We start from the raw sequence: 16,909 nt of genomic DNA on the forward strand, positions 1-16,909 counted from the left end.
AATCGCTTCCCTGGGTGCTGGGGACCCAAATTCGAGCCCAGCTCACCGCTTATTAAGGCCAGAACGAGCCAGAAGGAGGTCAAAGGCGTCAAACCAAAAATCAGCAAAGTGCCAGAGGGATAAACCAGCTCCTGGCCAGGCCTCCTGCGTTCCAGTCCAGCAGCTTCTGCTGGTGCTCGCAGCGCTGATCCTACCCCAAACTATCCGAGGAGGAAAGGATGGAAGGCAAGGAGAGCCCCCGCAGCCCCCAGTCCGTGCCCCACAGTGACGCTGCACCGGGGACACGCCGGGAGCCGCGGTCCAGGCTCAGGGCTCTGTTTGGCAATGAATCGAGTGGTCTGGAGGGGGTGGGTTGGGCCCTTCTGCCTCCTCGTCCTCGTCTCCATCCTTGTCCTTGTCCCTGTCCCCGTCCCGCTCCGTCCCCAGCGGCCTTCCCGCGTCCCCGCTGTGCCGGGGCCTTGTCCCTGTCCCGCCCGGGGCTCCCGCCGCGTGGCACCACAGACTACATTTCCCGTGGTGCCTCGCGGCGGGGCACAGACGAAGGCGGGCACAGCGCCGCTCGCGGTGTACGCCGGGAGTTGTAGTCCTGCGCGGCCGCAGCGCAGGCAGCGGGGCGCTGCCGGCAGCCATTACCGGGAGCGCGGAGCCGCCGCCGTCGCCTAGCTTCGCTCCGCGGCCCCGCCGCCGCACGGGGAGGGGCCGCCATGGCGGCGTAGCCTCGCCCCCGCCCGCCCCTTCTTCCCCGCTGCGGGCGCTGAGGGCGCGGCGGCGGTGCGGCCTAGCGCGGAGGGTGGATCCCCGGCCTCGCGTAGCGGCTGCTGCCCGCGAAGGGCCGCCCTCCCCGGGGCCATGTCCCTCGTGGCCTACGCCAGCAGCGAGGAGGACAGCGATGCGGAGGAGCCTGCGGGCGAGGAGGAGGAAGCCGCCGACTCTCCCCCAGCCGCAGCTGAGCAGCCCTCATCCCGGGGGCTTTTCGCCGCGCTGCCCCCGCCCAGAGCCCCCGCGGTGCCCCCGTCGTTCCTCATGGGCCCCCTGCCCACCGTGAGCGGCTTCGGCAGCGCCCCGCCGGGCCAGGCTGGCGCTGAGAGCCCCCTGGAGCCGGCCGCCAGCGGGGACGGGGCCGCGGAGTCCCCCCGGCCGAGGGGGCTCCTCCTGCCGCCCCCCAGGAATGCGGCCACCGCCGCCTCCCCCCTCAGCCCGCCCCCCGCTGCCTCCCCCGGGGCGGGTTTGGGCCTCCCCAAGCCAAAGAAGAGGACGGAGCCGGTGCGGATCGCGGCGCCCGAGCTGCACAAAGGGGATGTGAGTATGGAACGAACGCCCTGCTCGAGCCCTTCGCGGGTGAAGCTTCCCCCCGCGGGTCCCTTCCCTCGCTCTCCCACACCGAGGTACCGGGATCTATTGTTGTGTCATCCACGGGGAGATTTGTCCTGGCTGCCTGCCCTAATGCTAAAGCGCTTTGCAGAATTAAACTGATGTAGAAACCTTATTTATAATCATAATGCAGCCAAACCCAGATTATCTGCATCTTTCTTATTCCTGGAGTCAACGAGTTGATGATGTGGAGCTGCAGGGTGTTGTAGCCCAAAACCATCTTTTGTTTCCTGTGCAGGTGATAGATTTTTCAGTGAGTTTATTGCTTATTTGTCTAAAGTCTTCAGGTATCTTTCAAACTTTAGGTGACCGTTTCCCTCTAACTTTTTTTTCTTTTTTTGTAATTACAATGCCTTGCAGGGCTTGTGAACACAGACAGTGAGAGCAGGGAAAGGCAGGTCCCTTTCTGTCTGGTTTTTAAGTCGGCATCCCTACTGATGGGGTTTCATCCTCTCCCCACTGCTCATTTCCTCTGGGATAGCACTGTCACAGAATCACAGACTGGTTTGGGTTGGAAGGGACCTTAATGCCCATCCAGTTCCACTCCCTTGCCATGGGCAGGGACACCTTCCACTATCCCAGGTTGCTCCAAGCCCCATCCAGCCTGGCCTGGAACACTTCCAGGGATGGGGCAGCCACAGCTTCTCTAGGCACCCTGTGCCAGGGCCTCAGCACCCTCACAGAGGAATTTTTTCCTAATACCTTATCTAAACCAGCACCTGGAGTCCTGGAGTGGTTTGGGTTGGAAGAGACCCTTAAAACTCATCCTGTTCTACAGTGCCCACAGGCAGGGACACCTTCCACTAGACCAGCTTGTCCCAGCCTGGCCTGTTGCCATGTGGAGGTGATTGTCATGGCACTGGTTTTGGTGTGACAGGAGTGCCTGTGGCTGTGGGAAGAGCTGAACTGGAAGCTTGGGGTTATTTCCATGGGGACAGGTGGCTCCAGGAAGGATTTATAAACAGTGTCCATTAATAGTGGCCTGGCAGCACTTTGGGGGAGCCCAGATGAAGTCACTGCTGTGTCTGGGGGGGTCACAGGACGATGCAGGTTCCCCATCCCTTCCTGCTCCCAGTAACCATCCCAGACCCAGAGCTCTGGAGGTTCAGCCTTTGGGACAGAGGGATGAGGGATATCCCAGTCCCTCACAGCCACTTTTTGTTCAGCTCCTGGCAGCAGTGTGGTGGGATTCCAGGCAGCTGGCATCAGCAGGGATCTGTTCCTGCTTCACCCCTCTCTGTGCTCTGCTGTGTGGCCTTTGACCACACAATCTGCACGTTCTCAGAGTTGAGCTAATGAATTTGGAAGGTACAAAAAGTACCTTAAACTGGAGCTGGTGTGAGCAGTTCCCACTTGGCATTCCTGGAGGGCCCTTGGCCTGTGGCTGACATCCTCAATTGTTCCCTGTTTCTCCTTAAAATCCCTCCCATGGCTGTAGTCCATCCCCTGGAGATGCTCCAGGGCAGTTGCAGTGTCTGCTCTCTCCTAAACCAACACGTGGATTTACAGTCACTCCCAACTCTTTATTTATGCACATTCCTTGTCTTTCCCTGGTTTATGATTTGGAGGTAAACTGGCACAAGCCCTCAATCCCTGTTGCCTCTTCCAAGTTCTCTGAGGAGCCATGAAATTATAAAGATACCTCTTCTGATGCCACCCAGGCTTTCCACACAAGTTTTAACTGTATTTTTAGCAATTTCAGCATTATTGGGAGCAATGCTCTGTATCCTTGCAGTGAACTTTGCATCCTTTGTGTGGTTTGTGCTTCCCCTCCAGTAACTCTGTTGCTGTCTGTCCCTCTGAAGGAGAGCCCTGACCTGTAGCTGTGCACCTGCAGTTCTTCCCTCCCTTTGGGTTTATTTTCCTGGGATTTATTAACATAACTTTTTTAGTTTAGCGTCTCAAGTTGTGCTGAGCTCTGGTTTTCTCTCTCAGTCAGATTCAGAGGAAGATGAACCAGCAAAGAAAAAAAATACTCTTCAGGTAAATAACAAGGGCACTTGGTTAAACAGTTTTCACAGGAAAAAGTGTTTGACTCTTGGGCTTTCACTTGTGTAAATCATCCACTCTGATCACCTCGTGGCTTTAAGCATATTCCTAAAATCCCATGGGTTTTCAAGTCCTTTTTATTGCCCCCCAGGAATAAAACATAAAAATATTGCGCTACCTTTTACACCTTTCCTAAAACCCTCTGATTTTAAGAATTCCCACCCTTTCTTTTGGGCTTTTTCACCAATTTAAATCCTGGCTAAAGAGGCATTAATTTGGGAATTGGGCAGATATTTGCAACATTCACATTTTCCCTCAAAACCCCCCTGGCTTTTTCTGCAGTGTATTCAGAGTGGCCAAGCAGCAGGAAACCCACAAGGAGTGTTAGAACTGGGGGGATAATTGGCAGGAAGTCAGGAAAAGTGAATAATCTCCCTCTTTTTTTCTGTGATCCATTTGTCCTGCATGATCACCTTGTGTAAATTATCCACTCTGATCACCTCGTGGCTTTAGGGATATTCCTGAAATCCCGTGGGCCTTCAAATCCTTTCTTTTGGGCACTTTCACCAATTTAAATCCTGGCTAAAGAGGCATTAATTTGGGAATTGGGCAGATATTTGCAACATTCACATTTTCCCTCAAAACCCCCCTGGCTTTTTCTGCAGTGTATTCAGAGTGGCCAAGCAGCAGGAAACCCACAAGGAGTGTTAGAATTGGGGGGATGATTGGCAGGAAGTCAGGAAAAGTGAATAATCTCCCTCTTTTTTTCTGTGATCCATTTGTCCTGCATGATCACCTTGTGTAAATTATCCACTCTGATCACCTCGTGGCTTTAGGGATATTCCTGAAATTCCGTGGGCCTTCAAATCCTTTCTTTTGGGCACTTTCACCAATTTAAATCCTGACTAAAGAGGCATTAATTTGGGAATTAGGCAGATATTTGCAACATTCACATTTTCCCTCAAAACCCCCCTGGCTTTTTCTGCAGTGTATTCAGAGTGGCCAAGCAGCAGGAAACCCACAAGGAGTGTTAGAATTGGGGGGATAATTGGCAGGAAGTCAGGAAAAGTGAATAACCTCCCTCTTTTCTTTCTGTGATCCATTTGTCCTGCGTGGACACCACCAGGGACGCAGCGAGGGCTCCGGCTTGTCCGCTTTGCTTCCTCAGCCCAAAAACATGACAGTGAAAGAGACCAATCGGTTACTGCTGCCCTACGCCTTCTCGAGGAAAGCAGGAGAAAACTCCTCCGACTCCAAGCCTGCCAAGGCCCCGAGCTCCTCCTCCAAATCCAAACCCGTGCCCAAGCCGGCCGTGCCCACAACTCCGTCCCCGTCGGCCATCAAAGCTGCGGCCAAGAGCGCGGCGCTGCAGGTAACCAAACAGATCACCCAGGAGGAGGAGGACAGCGACGAGGAGGTGCAGCCAGAGAACTACTTCTCCTTGTCCGACAGGAGCGAGCCCGGCGCCGCGGGCACCGAGCCCTACCTGTACCCGGGCACGGCGGGGTCGGAGGACCCTCCTCCCGGGACAGAGCCGGAGCCCCAGTTCCAGGACGCGGCTGCTAACGCCCCTCTGGAGTTCAAGACAGGTGTGGGCTCCAGTGGAGTTCAGCACAGCTGGGCACCCAAACCCGGCGAGGACTACGGCAGCCAGCCCTATGGCCAGTTCCCCCCTGCCTACAGCGAGCCAGGGGGCTACTACCAGGTGGGTTCACTGGCCAGAGGTGAAGGGAGGGGCTCTGAGCAGGTACTTGAGTGAGTGGCTCAAGTTGGTTACTGGCTGCTCCTGAGAATGCAGCCTGTGTGATGTACCTGGGGCACAGGAGAGGTAATCCAGCCTGTGTGAGGTACACGGGACATGGGGCAGGGAATCCAGCCTGTGTGAGGTACCTGGGACACAGGGCAGGGAATCCAGTCTGTGGGAGGTACCTGGGCAGGGAATCCAACCGGTGTGAGGTACCTGGGCAGGGAATCCAACCGGTGTTAGGTACCTGGGCAGGGAATCCAGCCTGTGTGAGATACCTGGGCAGGGAATCCAACCGGTGTGAGGTACCTGGGCAGGGAATCCAGCCTGTGTGAGGTACCTGGGCAGGGAATCCAACCGGTGTGAGGTACCTGGGCAGGGAATTCAGCCTGTGGGAGATACCTGGGCAGGGAATCCAGTCTGTGTGAGGTACCTGGGCAGGGAATCCAGCCTGTGTGAGATACCTGGGCACGGAATTCAGCCTGTGTGAGGTACCTGGGCAGGGAATCCAACCGGTGTGAGGTACCTGGGCAGGGAATCCAGCCTGTGTGAGATACCTGGGCAGGGAATTCAGTCTGTGTGAGATATCTGGGCAGGGAATCCAGCTGGTGTGAGGTACCTGGGCAGGGAATTCAGCCTGTGTGAGGTACCTGGGCAGGGAATCCAACCGGTGTGAGGTACCTGGGCAGGGAATCCAGCCTGTGTGAGATACCTGGGCAGGGAATTCAGCCTGTGTGAGGTACCTGGGCAGGGAATTCAGCCTGTGTGAGATATCTGGGCAGGGAATCCAGCCTGTGTGAGGTACCTGGGGCACAGGAGAGGTAATCCAGCCTGTGTGAGGTACCTGGGACACAGGGCAGGAAATCCAGCCTGTGTGAGGTACATGGGACATGGAGCAGGGAATCCAGCCTGTGTGAGGTACATGGGACATGGAGCAGGGAATCCAGTCTGTGTGAGATACCTGGGACACAGGGCAGGAAATCCAGCCTGTGTGAGGTACCTGGGCAGGAAATCCAGCCTGTGTGAGATACCTGGGATACAGGGCAGGAAATCCAGCCTGTGTGAGGTACCTGGGATACAGGGCAGGAAATCCAGCCTGTGTGAGATACCTGGGATACAGGGCAGGAAATCCAGCCTGTGTGAGATACCTGGGACATGGGGCAGGGAATCCAGCCTGTGTGAGGTACATGGGACATGGAGCAGGGAATCCAGTCTGTGTGAAATACCTGGGACATGGAGCAGGGAATCCAGTCTGTGTGAAATACCTGGGACATGGGGCAGGGAATCCAGCCTGTGTGAGATAGCTGGGACATGAAGCAGGAAATCCAGCCTGTGTGAGGTACCTGGGCAGGGAATGCAGCCTGTGTAACATAGCTGGGACATGAGGCAGGAAATCCAGCCTGTGTGAAATACCTGGGCATGTAATCCAGCCTGTGTGAGGTACCTGGGACATGGAGCAGGAAATCCAGCCTGTGTGAGATACCTGAAACACAGGGCAGGGAATCCAGCCTGTGTGAGGTACCTGGGACACAAGGAAGGGATCCAGCCCGAGCTATCTGGCACAGGGAGCCACAGCACCGGACACAAGGGGATTCCTACAGCGTGAGAGCTGCAGATGTTCTTTGCTGGACAGATGTTTGACAGCTGCACTCCTGTGAAATTGCCCTGGATGTGAGGGTGCAAGGTCAGGGCTCACTGGAGCTGGTGTATGAGCCCAGGTTGTTTCTAATGATTCTGATAAATAGAATTCTAATACATAAAATTCTAATAAATAGAATTCTAATAAATAGAATCCCAGACTGGTTTGGGTTGGAAGGGACCTTAAAGCCCATCAAGTCCCAGCCCTGCCATGGGCAGGGTCACCTTCCACTGTCCCACATTGCTCTAAGCCCTGTTCAACCTGGCCTTGAACTCTTCCAGGGATGGGGCAGCCAACAGCATCTCTGGGCACCCTGAGAAGGGCCTCATTGCCATCACAAGGAAGAATTCCTTCCCAATATCCCACCAATCCCTGCCCTCTGGCAGTGGGAAGCCATTCTGCCTTGTCTTGTCACTCTAGCCCCTCGTGAAAAGCCCCTCAAAGCATTTGTTGGTTTGTCCCTCTGATGGGATCAGCCCCCGGGCAGTCTGTGGCTCGGTGCCACTCAGGATTGCTCTCATGCCAAACTGGTTTCCATTTCCCTGCCAGGATTACTACAGCAGCGGGTACTACCCAGAGGTGGAACCAGCCCAGGCCTCACCACAGGAGAGCAGCACCGACTCCTCCTTCATCGACGACGAAGCGGTTGGCACTTGATTTTCTGTCCCTCTGTGGAATTGGGATTTGAGCTCTGCCAGAACACAGGACCCTCTTGGCAGCCACGCTCCTGCCCCCCAGCACAGCCTGGGTTTCCAGGGGCTTGGGCTGGGTGTTTTTTCTGAGGGGCCTCGTGCTGTATTGTGGACATGTGTGGAGTCCTTCCCGCAGTCTGCTGGGCTCCTGCTCCAGCGGGGTCTGCAGGCCTGATAAGTACAGAATAGAATCAATTGTTGAGGTTGGAAAAGGCCTCCAAGAGCATCACCCAGCACTGCCAGGGCCACCACTAAACCACGGCCCCAAGTGCCACATCCACATGGCTTTTCAATCCTTCTGGGGGTGGGGACTTCACCACTGTGCTGGGCAGCCTGTGCCAGGGCTGGACGACCCTCTGGGTGTAGGAATTTTCCCTATATCCAACCTCCTCTTCCCCTGGCACAACTTGAGGCCGTTTTCTCTTGTCCTGTCCCTTGTTCCCTGGGAGCAGAGCTCACTGGCTGTCCCCTCCTGTCAGGGAGTTGTGCAGAGCCAAAAGGTCCCCCCCTGAGCCTCCTTTTCTCCAGGCTGAGCTCCCTCAGCCTCCTCTGGCGCTCCAGGCCCTTCCCCAGCTTGGTTTGCTTCTCGGGACACGCTCCAGCTCCTCAATCTCTTTCTTGTCATGAAGGGCCCCAAACTGACCCTGGGATTGGTGGTGCCTCAGCAGTGCTAGCACAGGGGATGGGCACTGCCTGGAAGCAGGAGTAAATGCTGTTTTCTGCATAGGAAAATGAAATTATACCCTTCCTGCTAAAATTCCAATATACAGCACACTGAAATTCTCCAAAAGATCGAAACCCTGGCTGGAAAACTGTTTGCTGTGCCTTGTGTCAGGTCAGTGTTGGGTGTCATTCCAGCTCTTCTGTTCCTCCTTCAGTTCAAGCGTCTGCAGGGCAAGCGGAATCGTGGGAGGGAAGAGATCAACTTCGTGGACATCAAAGGTGACGACCAGCTGAGCGGGGCCCAGCAGTGGCTGACCAAGTCCTTGACAGAGGAGAAGACCATGAAGTCATTCAGCAAGGTGGGTGGAGGGCGAGGGCTGTGGTTGGAGCCTCTGCTCAGTGCCCAAATTAGCCCCAGCTGGAGCTGTGTTGGGTGCTGGGCAGTCACCAGGGAGGGTAAATAATGACATGTGAGAGACCAGTAGAGTTCCTCAGAACGCAGCATGTGGGTGGGGAGGGCCAGCCAGGAAGTGCTCCAGCCCATGGAATCTGCAGTTTAATAGGGAACAAATGCTGCTTGGGATGGCTGTGTGCAGGCCCTTGTCTTGGTTTGATGTCCAGGGAAGCACCTCTCCAGGCTGAACACTTCACCTCTTTCTGCTTTCCAGAAAAAAGGAGATCAGCCCACAGGACAGCAAAGGAGAAAACACCAGATCACGTACCTGATCCATCAGGTGAGTGGCCTCCCTGTGGTGTGTGAGCTGATCCTGGCAGAATTGCAGGGCAGCACAAGGCTGGAGTGCTGGGGACCAGCTGAGAACCCCCAGAGTCCTGGTGAGACCCAGGGGTGCCAGAGGTGAGTCCTGGCCCTGAGGGTGTCCCAGTCCCGAGCTTTCAGCTTTGCTTTGCCCTTCCTGCACGTTCTGAGGCCCCTGTCCTGGATTCTGCCCCGGGGTTGGCTGCAGAGCCCGTCCCCACGAGAAGCTGCTTTTCAGCATGAATGAAATGCCTGTGCATCCCAGTTAATGCAGGCCTCTGTCAGGATGATTGTGCAAACCCCTGTAACGAGGCTTCTGGTTGAAGGGCTCCCTAATCCACATGAGCAGGGCCAGAGGAGGCTGGAATGCTGCTGAGTCACTGAAACACAGAGGGTAACAGCATCCTCTCCATCTCTGCAGGCCAAGGAGAGGGAACTGGAACTGAAAAACACATGGTCTGAGAACAAACTCAGCAGACGGCAGACTCAAGCCAAGTACGGATTCTGACACATCTGTCCTGCTTTTTGGCTGGCGTCCCGGGTGACCTGCTGTGTCCGGGGTCTGCTGGCCTCCGGGAGATCAGCCAGGCCCCCGCATGGGCTGGGAGGACACTGCACTCCCTGGCCTGGCAGGAAGAAGGGTCATTGCAAGCAGGTCCTGAAACTCCACCTGTAATCCTTCCCCTCCCTCCTTGTAAACGATAACGTGCAAGGTTCCCATCAGCCAAGGACGGTCCCGAGGCACCGCGGGGAGCGTGCTGGGTGTGAGGCTGCAGCTCCTGTCCTGAGGGAACAGGCTGTGCCTCCTGACACCAGACCCTTCAGCAGAGGCTCAATAAACTCCCAGTTCCCACTTTGCTCCTCTCTTGGACTTGCTGTGCATCGAGAGTGTCATTTTCCTTTCTAAAACTCGGTGAGTTCCAAGAGCAAGCCTGGCTTTGGAATTTTTATTTTGTCCTTACCTTTAAGATGTCCTCACAGCTGTTTCCTCGTGTCCAGGCTGCTCCAGCACTCCTCTCATGCCAATGATTTTGAATAATTTTGATATCCTGGTTTTTAAGTGGATGTTTTTGCTCTGGGCTCCACAGGCTGAGCCTCACTGAGGGGACACCCCAGTGCAGGCCAGAGCCTGTGCCAGAGGAAGCACCACCCGTGGAGGAGAGGTTCTCCTGCCCGGCATGCTCAGGGCTTCGGGTTACCCTGAGCCATGTGTGCATGTATATTGTCCTTCCTTTTTCCTCCTCTTTCCTTCTCCCCCATCCCAAGGCCTACAGTCCTGCCCCAGGCTGTTCTCAGACTCATCAGAGTATCCCAGTGTGGCTGGCTGGGACTGAGCTCTGCACTTTCCTCTGGGCAGACACAGAGGAGAGCTGACAACTGTAATTTTTTTTTTTCTCAGCTTGTTTGTAGGAATTCTGTTTCAATTAAGTGTTGACTTTACCCTCCTGGCTGGGAAGAGGAGACTGCCCAGCCCTAATTTCTTCAAATCAAACCTTTTATTTTTTTTAATTTAAGGAATTCTGTCGAGGTGATATGACTGCAAATCGTGTGCAGCTCTGCTGGCCCAATCCATGGATCCAAATCTGTGGCATCACGTTGTTGTTGACCAAAGCATGTGATGCTGAAGGGAGCAGAGAGCTGGTCTGGTTATTTAACTTATATTCCCACCACTCCAGGTTTTATTTGTTGTAACCACAGCTCAAATGGCCAATATTTGTTATTCTGGTAAGAAGAACTCCCAAGAGGTGGTTTTTCTCCCATGTTACCTCTTAAAAACAGGCAAACCCCCATGACTGAAGTCTTTTCTTAGAACATTTTAAACTAATCCTATTTTTAGTTTAGCTCCCTGTATGTTTAGTACTTTGCAGAGCCTGTTTTGAGTATTTGAATGATCAGAATAAAGTTACTGTTGAGTAATTTATTCATATCTTGTATGTACAGTGAAATCCACCCAGAAGAGATTTGGTAAAATCTCTTCTAAATGAACCCACCCAGCCCTGTTTCCATCACATGGGGCTCAGATCCTCATCCAGGTACCCTCTTGGCCCGGGGAGTTTGCAGTGTGGAGCACAGCCTGTGTGGGGGCTGAAACTCCCAGGTTCCCCTTTCCATTTCTCATTGGGATAATGGCTTGGGTTTAGCACCAAGGGAACTTCCAAGGGCTCGTGTTCCACTTTCAGCCCTCTAAAAGCAACAAAATTCAGGTTTGTGAACAGTCAGAAGTGAATTTTCCCAGAGATAAAACAGCTACAGTCCCACAACCCTCCTTTTCCCTCCAAGCCAGGGCTTTGGCCATCCTGGCTCCCTGTTCTGTTGAGCTGGCATCAACACTGCCAGGTCCACTGTGGCTTGCCAGGGTTTGTGCCCCACGGGACAGCCCTGGGACAGTGGTGTCACCCCAGGTTTTGTGCCTGAGGAAGCAGGCAGGGCTTGGAGTGTTGGCTCCAGGCTGGGGAGGTTCAGTATAGCATCACTCCAATTCCTAGCCAATTTAATATCCAACTGCAAGCACCAACTGTGCCAAACTCACTCCTGTTTTTCCTGTAACAGCCCTTTTCCCTCGTTTTATTAACAGAAGTCTCTTGGAATGCCTTCATGGGTAAGGTAACCCTGCTCCCCCCTGCACTGTCCAACAGGGTTGGGAAGCTGGAAGAGCTCCCCATGGAGCAGATTGGCATCACCAGCTGGGGCCAACAGCAGCTTTGGACCTCTCCTCCCAGGGCCAAGGGCTTCGTGCAGTGAGATGGAGGCTGAGGTTCCTCCTGCCTGGGAGCCAGGTGCTGTCCTGAGCCCACCTGTGCAGGTGGCTTAGGGGCAGTCCCCAGGCAGCTGCTCGTACACGTTCTCAGCCACGGCCGGGTCCCTGGGCGTGCTCCGGCTGTACACGGGGTCATCCAGCTCCAGCTCAGGGTTCACAACAACCTAGGGGATTCTCAGGGAGAGGGTGGATTTGAGAGGTAGGAAACAGCACAAGGTCGGTCTTTCACCCTCCCAGCCCTTGGCTTTGCTCGGGACAGGGACCCAGTTTTTGCAAGGACCTGGAGTGACAGGACAGGGGGAATGGCTTCCCACTGCCAGAGGGCAGGGATCAGTGGGATACTGGGGAAGGAATTCTCTGTCAGGGTGGTGAGGCCCTGGCACAAGTTGCCCAGAGAAGCTGTGCTTGCCCCATCCCTGGAAGTGTTCCAGGCTAGGTTGGTCAGGGCTTGGAGCATCAAGGAAGATGTGTTGGAATGGGATGGGCTTCTTTCCAACCCAAACCATTCCAGGTTCCCCGTGCTCCTGCTGTGGAGCAAACCCTGATCCCTCAGACTCCAGGAGCCTTCACTCGTGTTGGGGCTGAGCTCTAGAGCAATGACCTGCCCTGGGGACCCACCTGTGTGCCTGTGCTGGAAGCTCCTGTGTCCTTCCTCTCCGTGCTGGCAACTGCTGAGAGCTGCCTCCGCTTGCAGTCCTGGCTGGAAATGCTGCGGAAGAGCCGGCGGTGGGGCCGGGCTTTGTGGGGCAGCGTGGAGAAGGAGTTTTGGGGTGCCGTGGGGAGCCGAGCAGGCACATCCTGCCGGGCCACTGCCACCTCGGAGTAGACGTTCTCCTCGGGGCCGGCGCGGGGGCTCCAGCCGCGGGCCATGGCATAGAAGGGGATGGGTCCCTCGGGGCTGGGTCCCTCGGGGCTGGGCTCCTGGGGCTTGCAGCGGCTGGGGGCGATCTCCTCGCGGGGCTCGGCGTAGACGTGGAAACACATGAGCTGCTGGTACTTGGCCTCGGGGGGCTCGGGCCGGGCGGATTCTTTGTGCACCTGGGCGTAGGAAGCCTCGGGTGCTGCCGCGCTGCTGGAGGGGCTGTGCAGCCCCCGAGCCGCGCCCCGGGAGCTGGTCTTGGCAGGGAGCGCCGGCGGCGGGGCACCGGGAGCCTGGCGGAGAGATGGGGCGGGACGGAGGTGAGGGCTGGGAGTGGGTGTCACTGCATCCCCCCGCCTCGTGTGGCTCCTGTCCTTGAGAGCCACATCCTTGGGAAGTGCCTCCATCCCCTCTGCCCTATTACCTCCCTGGCGGAGCTGCCCTCGGCCCTGGGGGACTGCAGGGACACGGAGCTGTACTCCGGGAGCTTCGCTGGCGCTTGGCTCGGTGGGGAATGTGCAGCATCACTGCCAGCCGGGGGCTGGATCCGTCCTCGGGGCTCATCTTTCTGCAGGGAGAGCAGATAGATGTCGGCATGGGTGCGTGGTCAGGGCACACCCAGCCGGGTGCTGCCTCCTTGCTCCTGCTAGCCAGGGTGGCTTCCAACCCCGGCTTTCGTGATGCTTGGACTTGTCTTGGCTGTATTCCCCAGTATGGGCAAATCCCCCTGTCCGTGCAGCCGGACTGGGGCTCTCGGGGGTTCTCGGGGGCCGGGACTCACCCGTCCGCACGGCAGGGGCACGGTGAGGAACTCGCGGTAGGGCGCGACGGGGGCCGTGGCGTGGTGCTGCAGCAGCTCGGCCAGCTCGGCGTGGGCGCTGCGCTCCCCCAGGATCACGTAGCGCCCGTCCGGCAGCTGGTCCAGGACGAAGTGCCGGCAGCGAGCCCTGCCCCTGGCGGGAGACGGCATGGCACGGCATGGGCACAGCGGCCGGGAGGGCACTGAGCTCGGGAGGGGACAGGGCGGGGTCCCTCACCTGTAGGAGAGGACGAAGCCCACGGTGCTCTCGCTGAAGCGGACCAGGAAGCAGCCCAGGGGCTGATCCTGCAGCAGCTCCTCTGCCTCCCTGTGGGAAGGGACGCTGAGCCGTTCAACCTCATGCCCTTTGTGTGATCCAGGAGCCCAGCTCCCTGTTTAGGAGCCCAGGGGTGGGGATACTGGCCCTGTTCCCCGCCCTGGCCTCCCCCTCGCTCACCTCCGGCTGATGAAGCCGTGGAACCACGAGGGGAGCTCTCCCTCGGGCCCCAACCTCTGGGCTTGTGTCTGCTCAAACCACAGCTTGGTGAGGGCACGCAGGGCCACCCGCTCTGGCCACAGGTCCCCCTCAGGCAGGGACTGGGCTGGTGGAGGTGACCAGAAGCCTGGAGGCACCTGGAGGGAAGGGGACAGCAGCGGGAGCTCAGGTGAGGACACGCACTGAGGATGTTCTGCTCCCAGTGCAGCCCGTGAGGACACGGCCCCTGAGGGTGTGGGAGCACTGGGAGGGTGAGCTGGGCTCGTGTCCCCCCTGGTGTCCCCATGTCCTACCCTGCCATGCCTGCTGTGGTGTCCCGGCGACTGCTCTGCCCCCTGGGGCTGGCTGGGGGGTGTGTTGGGTGCTGGCTTGGCTCTGGCTGTGCTGTCCTCACCAAAGGGCTTGAAGGTGATGAAGAGGGGACGGTCGTCATCCATGGAGGGCCCTGTCCCAGGGAGTGGGGAGGAAAAGGCTCAGGGCAGGGGGGCCTCCTTTGGGGGGAGCACTGGCGAGTCTGGGGGCTCCGAGACACCCCCTGAGAGCAGGCCCTGCTCTCACCAACAACCTGGGGAAGCTTCACCTTCACCTTGTGCTCCCCAAGCTCAGGCTCAGCAGCCTGATCCTCCCCAGGGAGACCACCCTGTGCCTGAATGATGGGGAGGGACAGTGACCTTGGGACCCCAGAGGAGAAAAACCCTGGGGACAGTGATGTAGGTGGGGAGGAGCTGAGGAGAGAGCATGTGAATCCTCCAGCCCCCCTGAAGTCCCCAGTGTGTCAGGTCAGCCCTGGGTAGGGGAGGGAGAGGCTGAGCAGCTCCTGAGGGACCTTGAGCTTGACCCTGAGCTGCCAACACCCAGCAAAACAACCTTAATCCCCAGCAGAGGCTTGAGGGGGTGGAAGATGCTGGGGCTGGTTGGATCTGGGAGGCAAAGCTGAGTCAGAGGAGTGGGTCGAGGCTTGTCTGAGAGCAAGGGGATCCAGCAAAGGCACCCCAGCTCCAGCTTTAACCCACGGCAGTGCCCAGCCCGGCCCTGCACCCCTGCAGGCAGGGGAAGGTGAGGAAGGTGTTGACAAAGAGAAACGAAACGTCCCAAACTGCAGATACCCAGCTCGGGGAGTGCTGGGAAGGAGAATTTGGGTCAGGTCCTGCCCAGGTCAGGTCCTGCCCAGGCATGGCCAGGCTGCTGGGGACAATGCCACTATCCCGAGCTCACCGTGCGTCCCCCAGCTGGGTGGGGGTGGTGGGCAGGGGTGCTGGGCTCATCCCTACTCCCCATCCCAGCGCCTTGGCCTCGGTGGGGCAGCTCAGGGGGATTTGCTCCCTGGGGCAGGATGTGCCTCTGAAACCCTGCACTCCTCAGGTGGGAACGAGTCAGGTCAGTCCTGAAACGGGCCGAAAGCTTTGCTCGGTGAGACATTTCCGGGCTGAACTTCCCCCTTTGGAGAGGGTAAGATCTGTCTGGAAGGGCTGCTGTGGGCAGGGGACCCCAATCCCTCTCTTTTCACCCTATTATCGTGCCTTTTGTCCAGCCTTTGGGCAGGGGGAGCATCCCTGCACCACCTGTCCAGCGGCCCCTGCTCAGGGTTCACTCCTTGGCCTCGCTGCAAACCCAACCCCAGTCCCCAACCCCAGCCCCCAGCCCAGGCTCCTACCTCTGCTCGGCCCCGCGGGGCCCTGGGTGTCCGTGGCCGGCGATGCAGGGGCAGGGGACGGGCAGGGGATGGGCAGAGCGGGGCAGCACCGCTGCCCTGCTGTGCTCTGCCTCTGCTGCCCGCCACAGGAAGGAAGCAGCGACCAAAGCTGCAAGAATGTGATGGGGAAACGTCACAGGAAGGTGGCCTGGTGGCCCTGGGGTGACAGCCAGGTGACACTGGCAGCCTTGGAACAGGCTGGGCTGTGGCGAGGAGAGGACTGTGGCCAGCTGGCCACCAGCACATCCAAACTTGCAAAGGTGTCATTGTCCCTCCTGTCTGCATCCTGGGACCTGCCAGTGCTGGGCACTGGAGAGCAGAGCTCAGTGGGGACAGCAGAGGGGACAGCAGAGATCAGAGGGGACAGGAGAAATCAGTGGGGACAGCAGAGATCCGTGAGGACAGGAGAAATCAGTGGGGACAGCAGAGATCCGTGGGGACAGGAGATATCAGTGAGGACAGGAGAGATCAGTGGGGACAGGAGATATCAGTGAGGACAGGAGAGCTGAGTGGGGAGAGCAGAAATCTGTGGGGACAGCAGAGCTGAGTGGGGACAGGAGAAATCAGTGGGGACAGCAGAGCTGAGTGGGGACAGCAGATCAGTGGAGACAGAAGGCTCTGTGGGGACAGCAGAGATCAGTGGGGACAGCAGAGATCACTGGGGACAGGAGAAATCAGTGGGGACAGGAGAAATCAGTGGGGACAGCAGAGATCAGTGGGGACAGCAGAGCAGGATGGGGACAGAAGGCTCTGTGGGGACAGGAGAAATCAGTGGGGACAGCAGAGATCACTGGGGACAGGAGAAATCAGTGGGGACAGGAGATATCAGTGAGGACAGGAGAGCTGAGTGGGAAGAGCAGAAATCTGTGGGGACAGCAGAGCTGAGTGGGGACAGGAGAAATCAGTGGGGACAGCAGAGATCCGTGGGGACAGCAGAGATCTGTGGGGACAGGAGATATCAGTGAGGACAGGAGAGCTGAGTGGGGACAGGAGAAATCAGTGGGGACAGAAGGCTCTGTGGGGACAGCAGAGATCAGTGGGGACAGCAGAGATCCGTGGGGACAGGAGAAATCAGTGAGGACAGGAGAAATCAGTGGGGACAGCAGAGATCAGTGGGGACAGGAGAGCTGAGTGGGGAGAGCAGAAATCTGTGGGGACAGCAGAGCTGAGTGGGGAGAGCAGAAATCTGTGGGGACAGCAGAGCTGAGTGGGGACAGGAGAAATCAGTGGGGACAGCAGAGATCTGTGGGGACAGCAGAGATCCGTGGGGACAGCAGAGATCCGTGGGGACAGCAGGCTTGCTGGGCCCAGGCTCACCCCGTGAGCCCAGATTCAGTCCTGGCACGGTGTAATCCAGCTCCATTCCCCTTCCTCAGCCCCTGGGTGCCAGAGCTGGGCTGCCTGGGCCGTTCTTGTGGGGAGCAGCAGCCGAGCTGCCAGCGCCGCGGC

General features: G+C 57.6%; 2 protein-coding genes across 2 annotated transcripts; one reads left to right on the plus strand and one right to left on the minus strand.

Annotated features, from left to right (window-relative positions):
* Positions 1-575: 575 nt before the first annotated feature.
* On the plus strand, positions 576-10,776 carry PRCC (proline rich mitotic checkpoint control factor). Its single transcript, XM_068175099.1, has 7 exons — positions 576-1,299; positions 3,307-3,354; positions 4,487-5,065; positions 7,293-7,388; positions 8,314-8,457; positions 8,767-8,832; positions 9,277-10,776. Exons 1-7 carry the CDS (start codon positions 850-852, stop codon positions 9,361-9,363), a joined length of 1,470 nt encoding a protein of 489 aa, XP_068031200.1. The 5' UTR covers positions 576-849; the 3' UTR covers positions 9,364-10,776.
* On the minus strand, positions 10,373-14,204 carry SH2D2A (SH2 domain containing 2A). Its single transcript, XM_068175101.1, has 8 exons — positions 14,061-14,204; positions 13,729-13,904; positions 13,510-13,599; positions 13,254-13,425; positions 12,897-13,040; positions 12,232-12,765; positions 11,651-11,777; positions 10,373-11,617 (listed from the first exon to the last, which is right to left on the minus strand). Exons 1-7 carry the CDS (start codon positions 14,202-14,204, stop codon positions 11,664-11,666), a joined length of 1,374 nt encoding a protein of 457 aa, XP_068031202.1. The 3' UTR covers positions 10,373-11,617; positions 11,651-11,663.
* Positions 14,205-16,909: the final 2,705 nt, after the last annotated feature.

Source organism: Anomalospiza imberbis, chromosome 29, assembly GCF_031753505.1.
Source record: "Anomalospiza imberbis isolate Cuckoo-Finch-1a 21T00152 chromosome 29, ASM3175350v1, whole genome shotgun sequence".
Taxonomy (NCBI): domain Eukaryota; kingdom Metazoa; phylum Chordata; class Aves; order Passeriformes; family Viduidae; genus Anomalospiza; species Anomalospiza imberbis.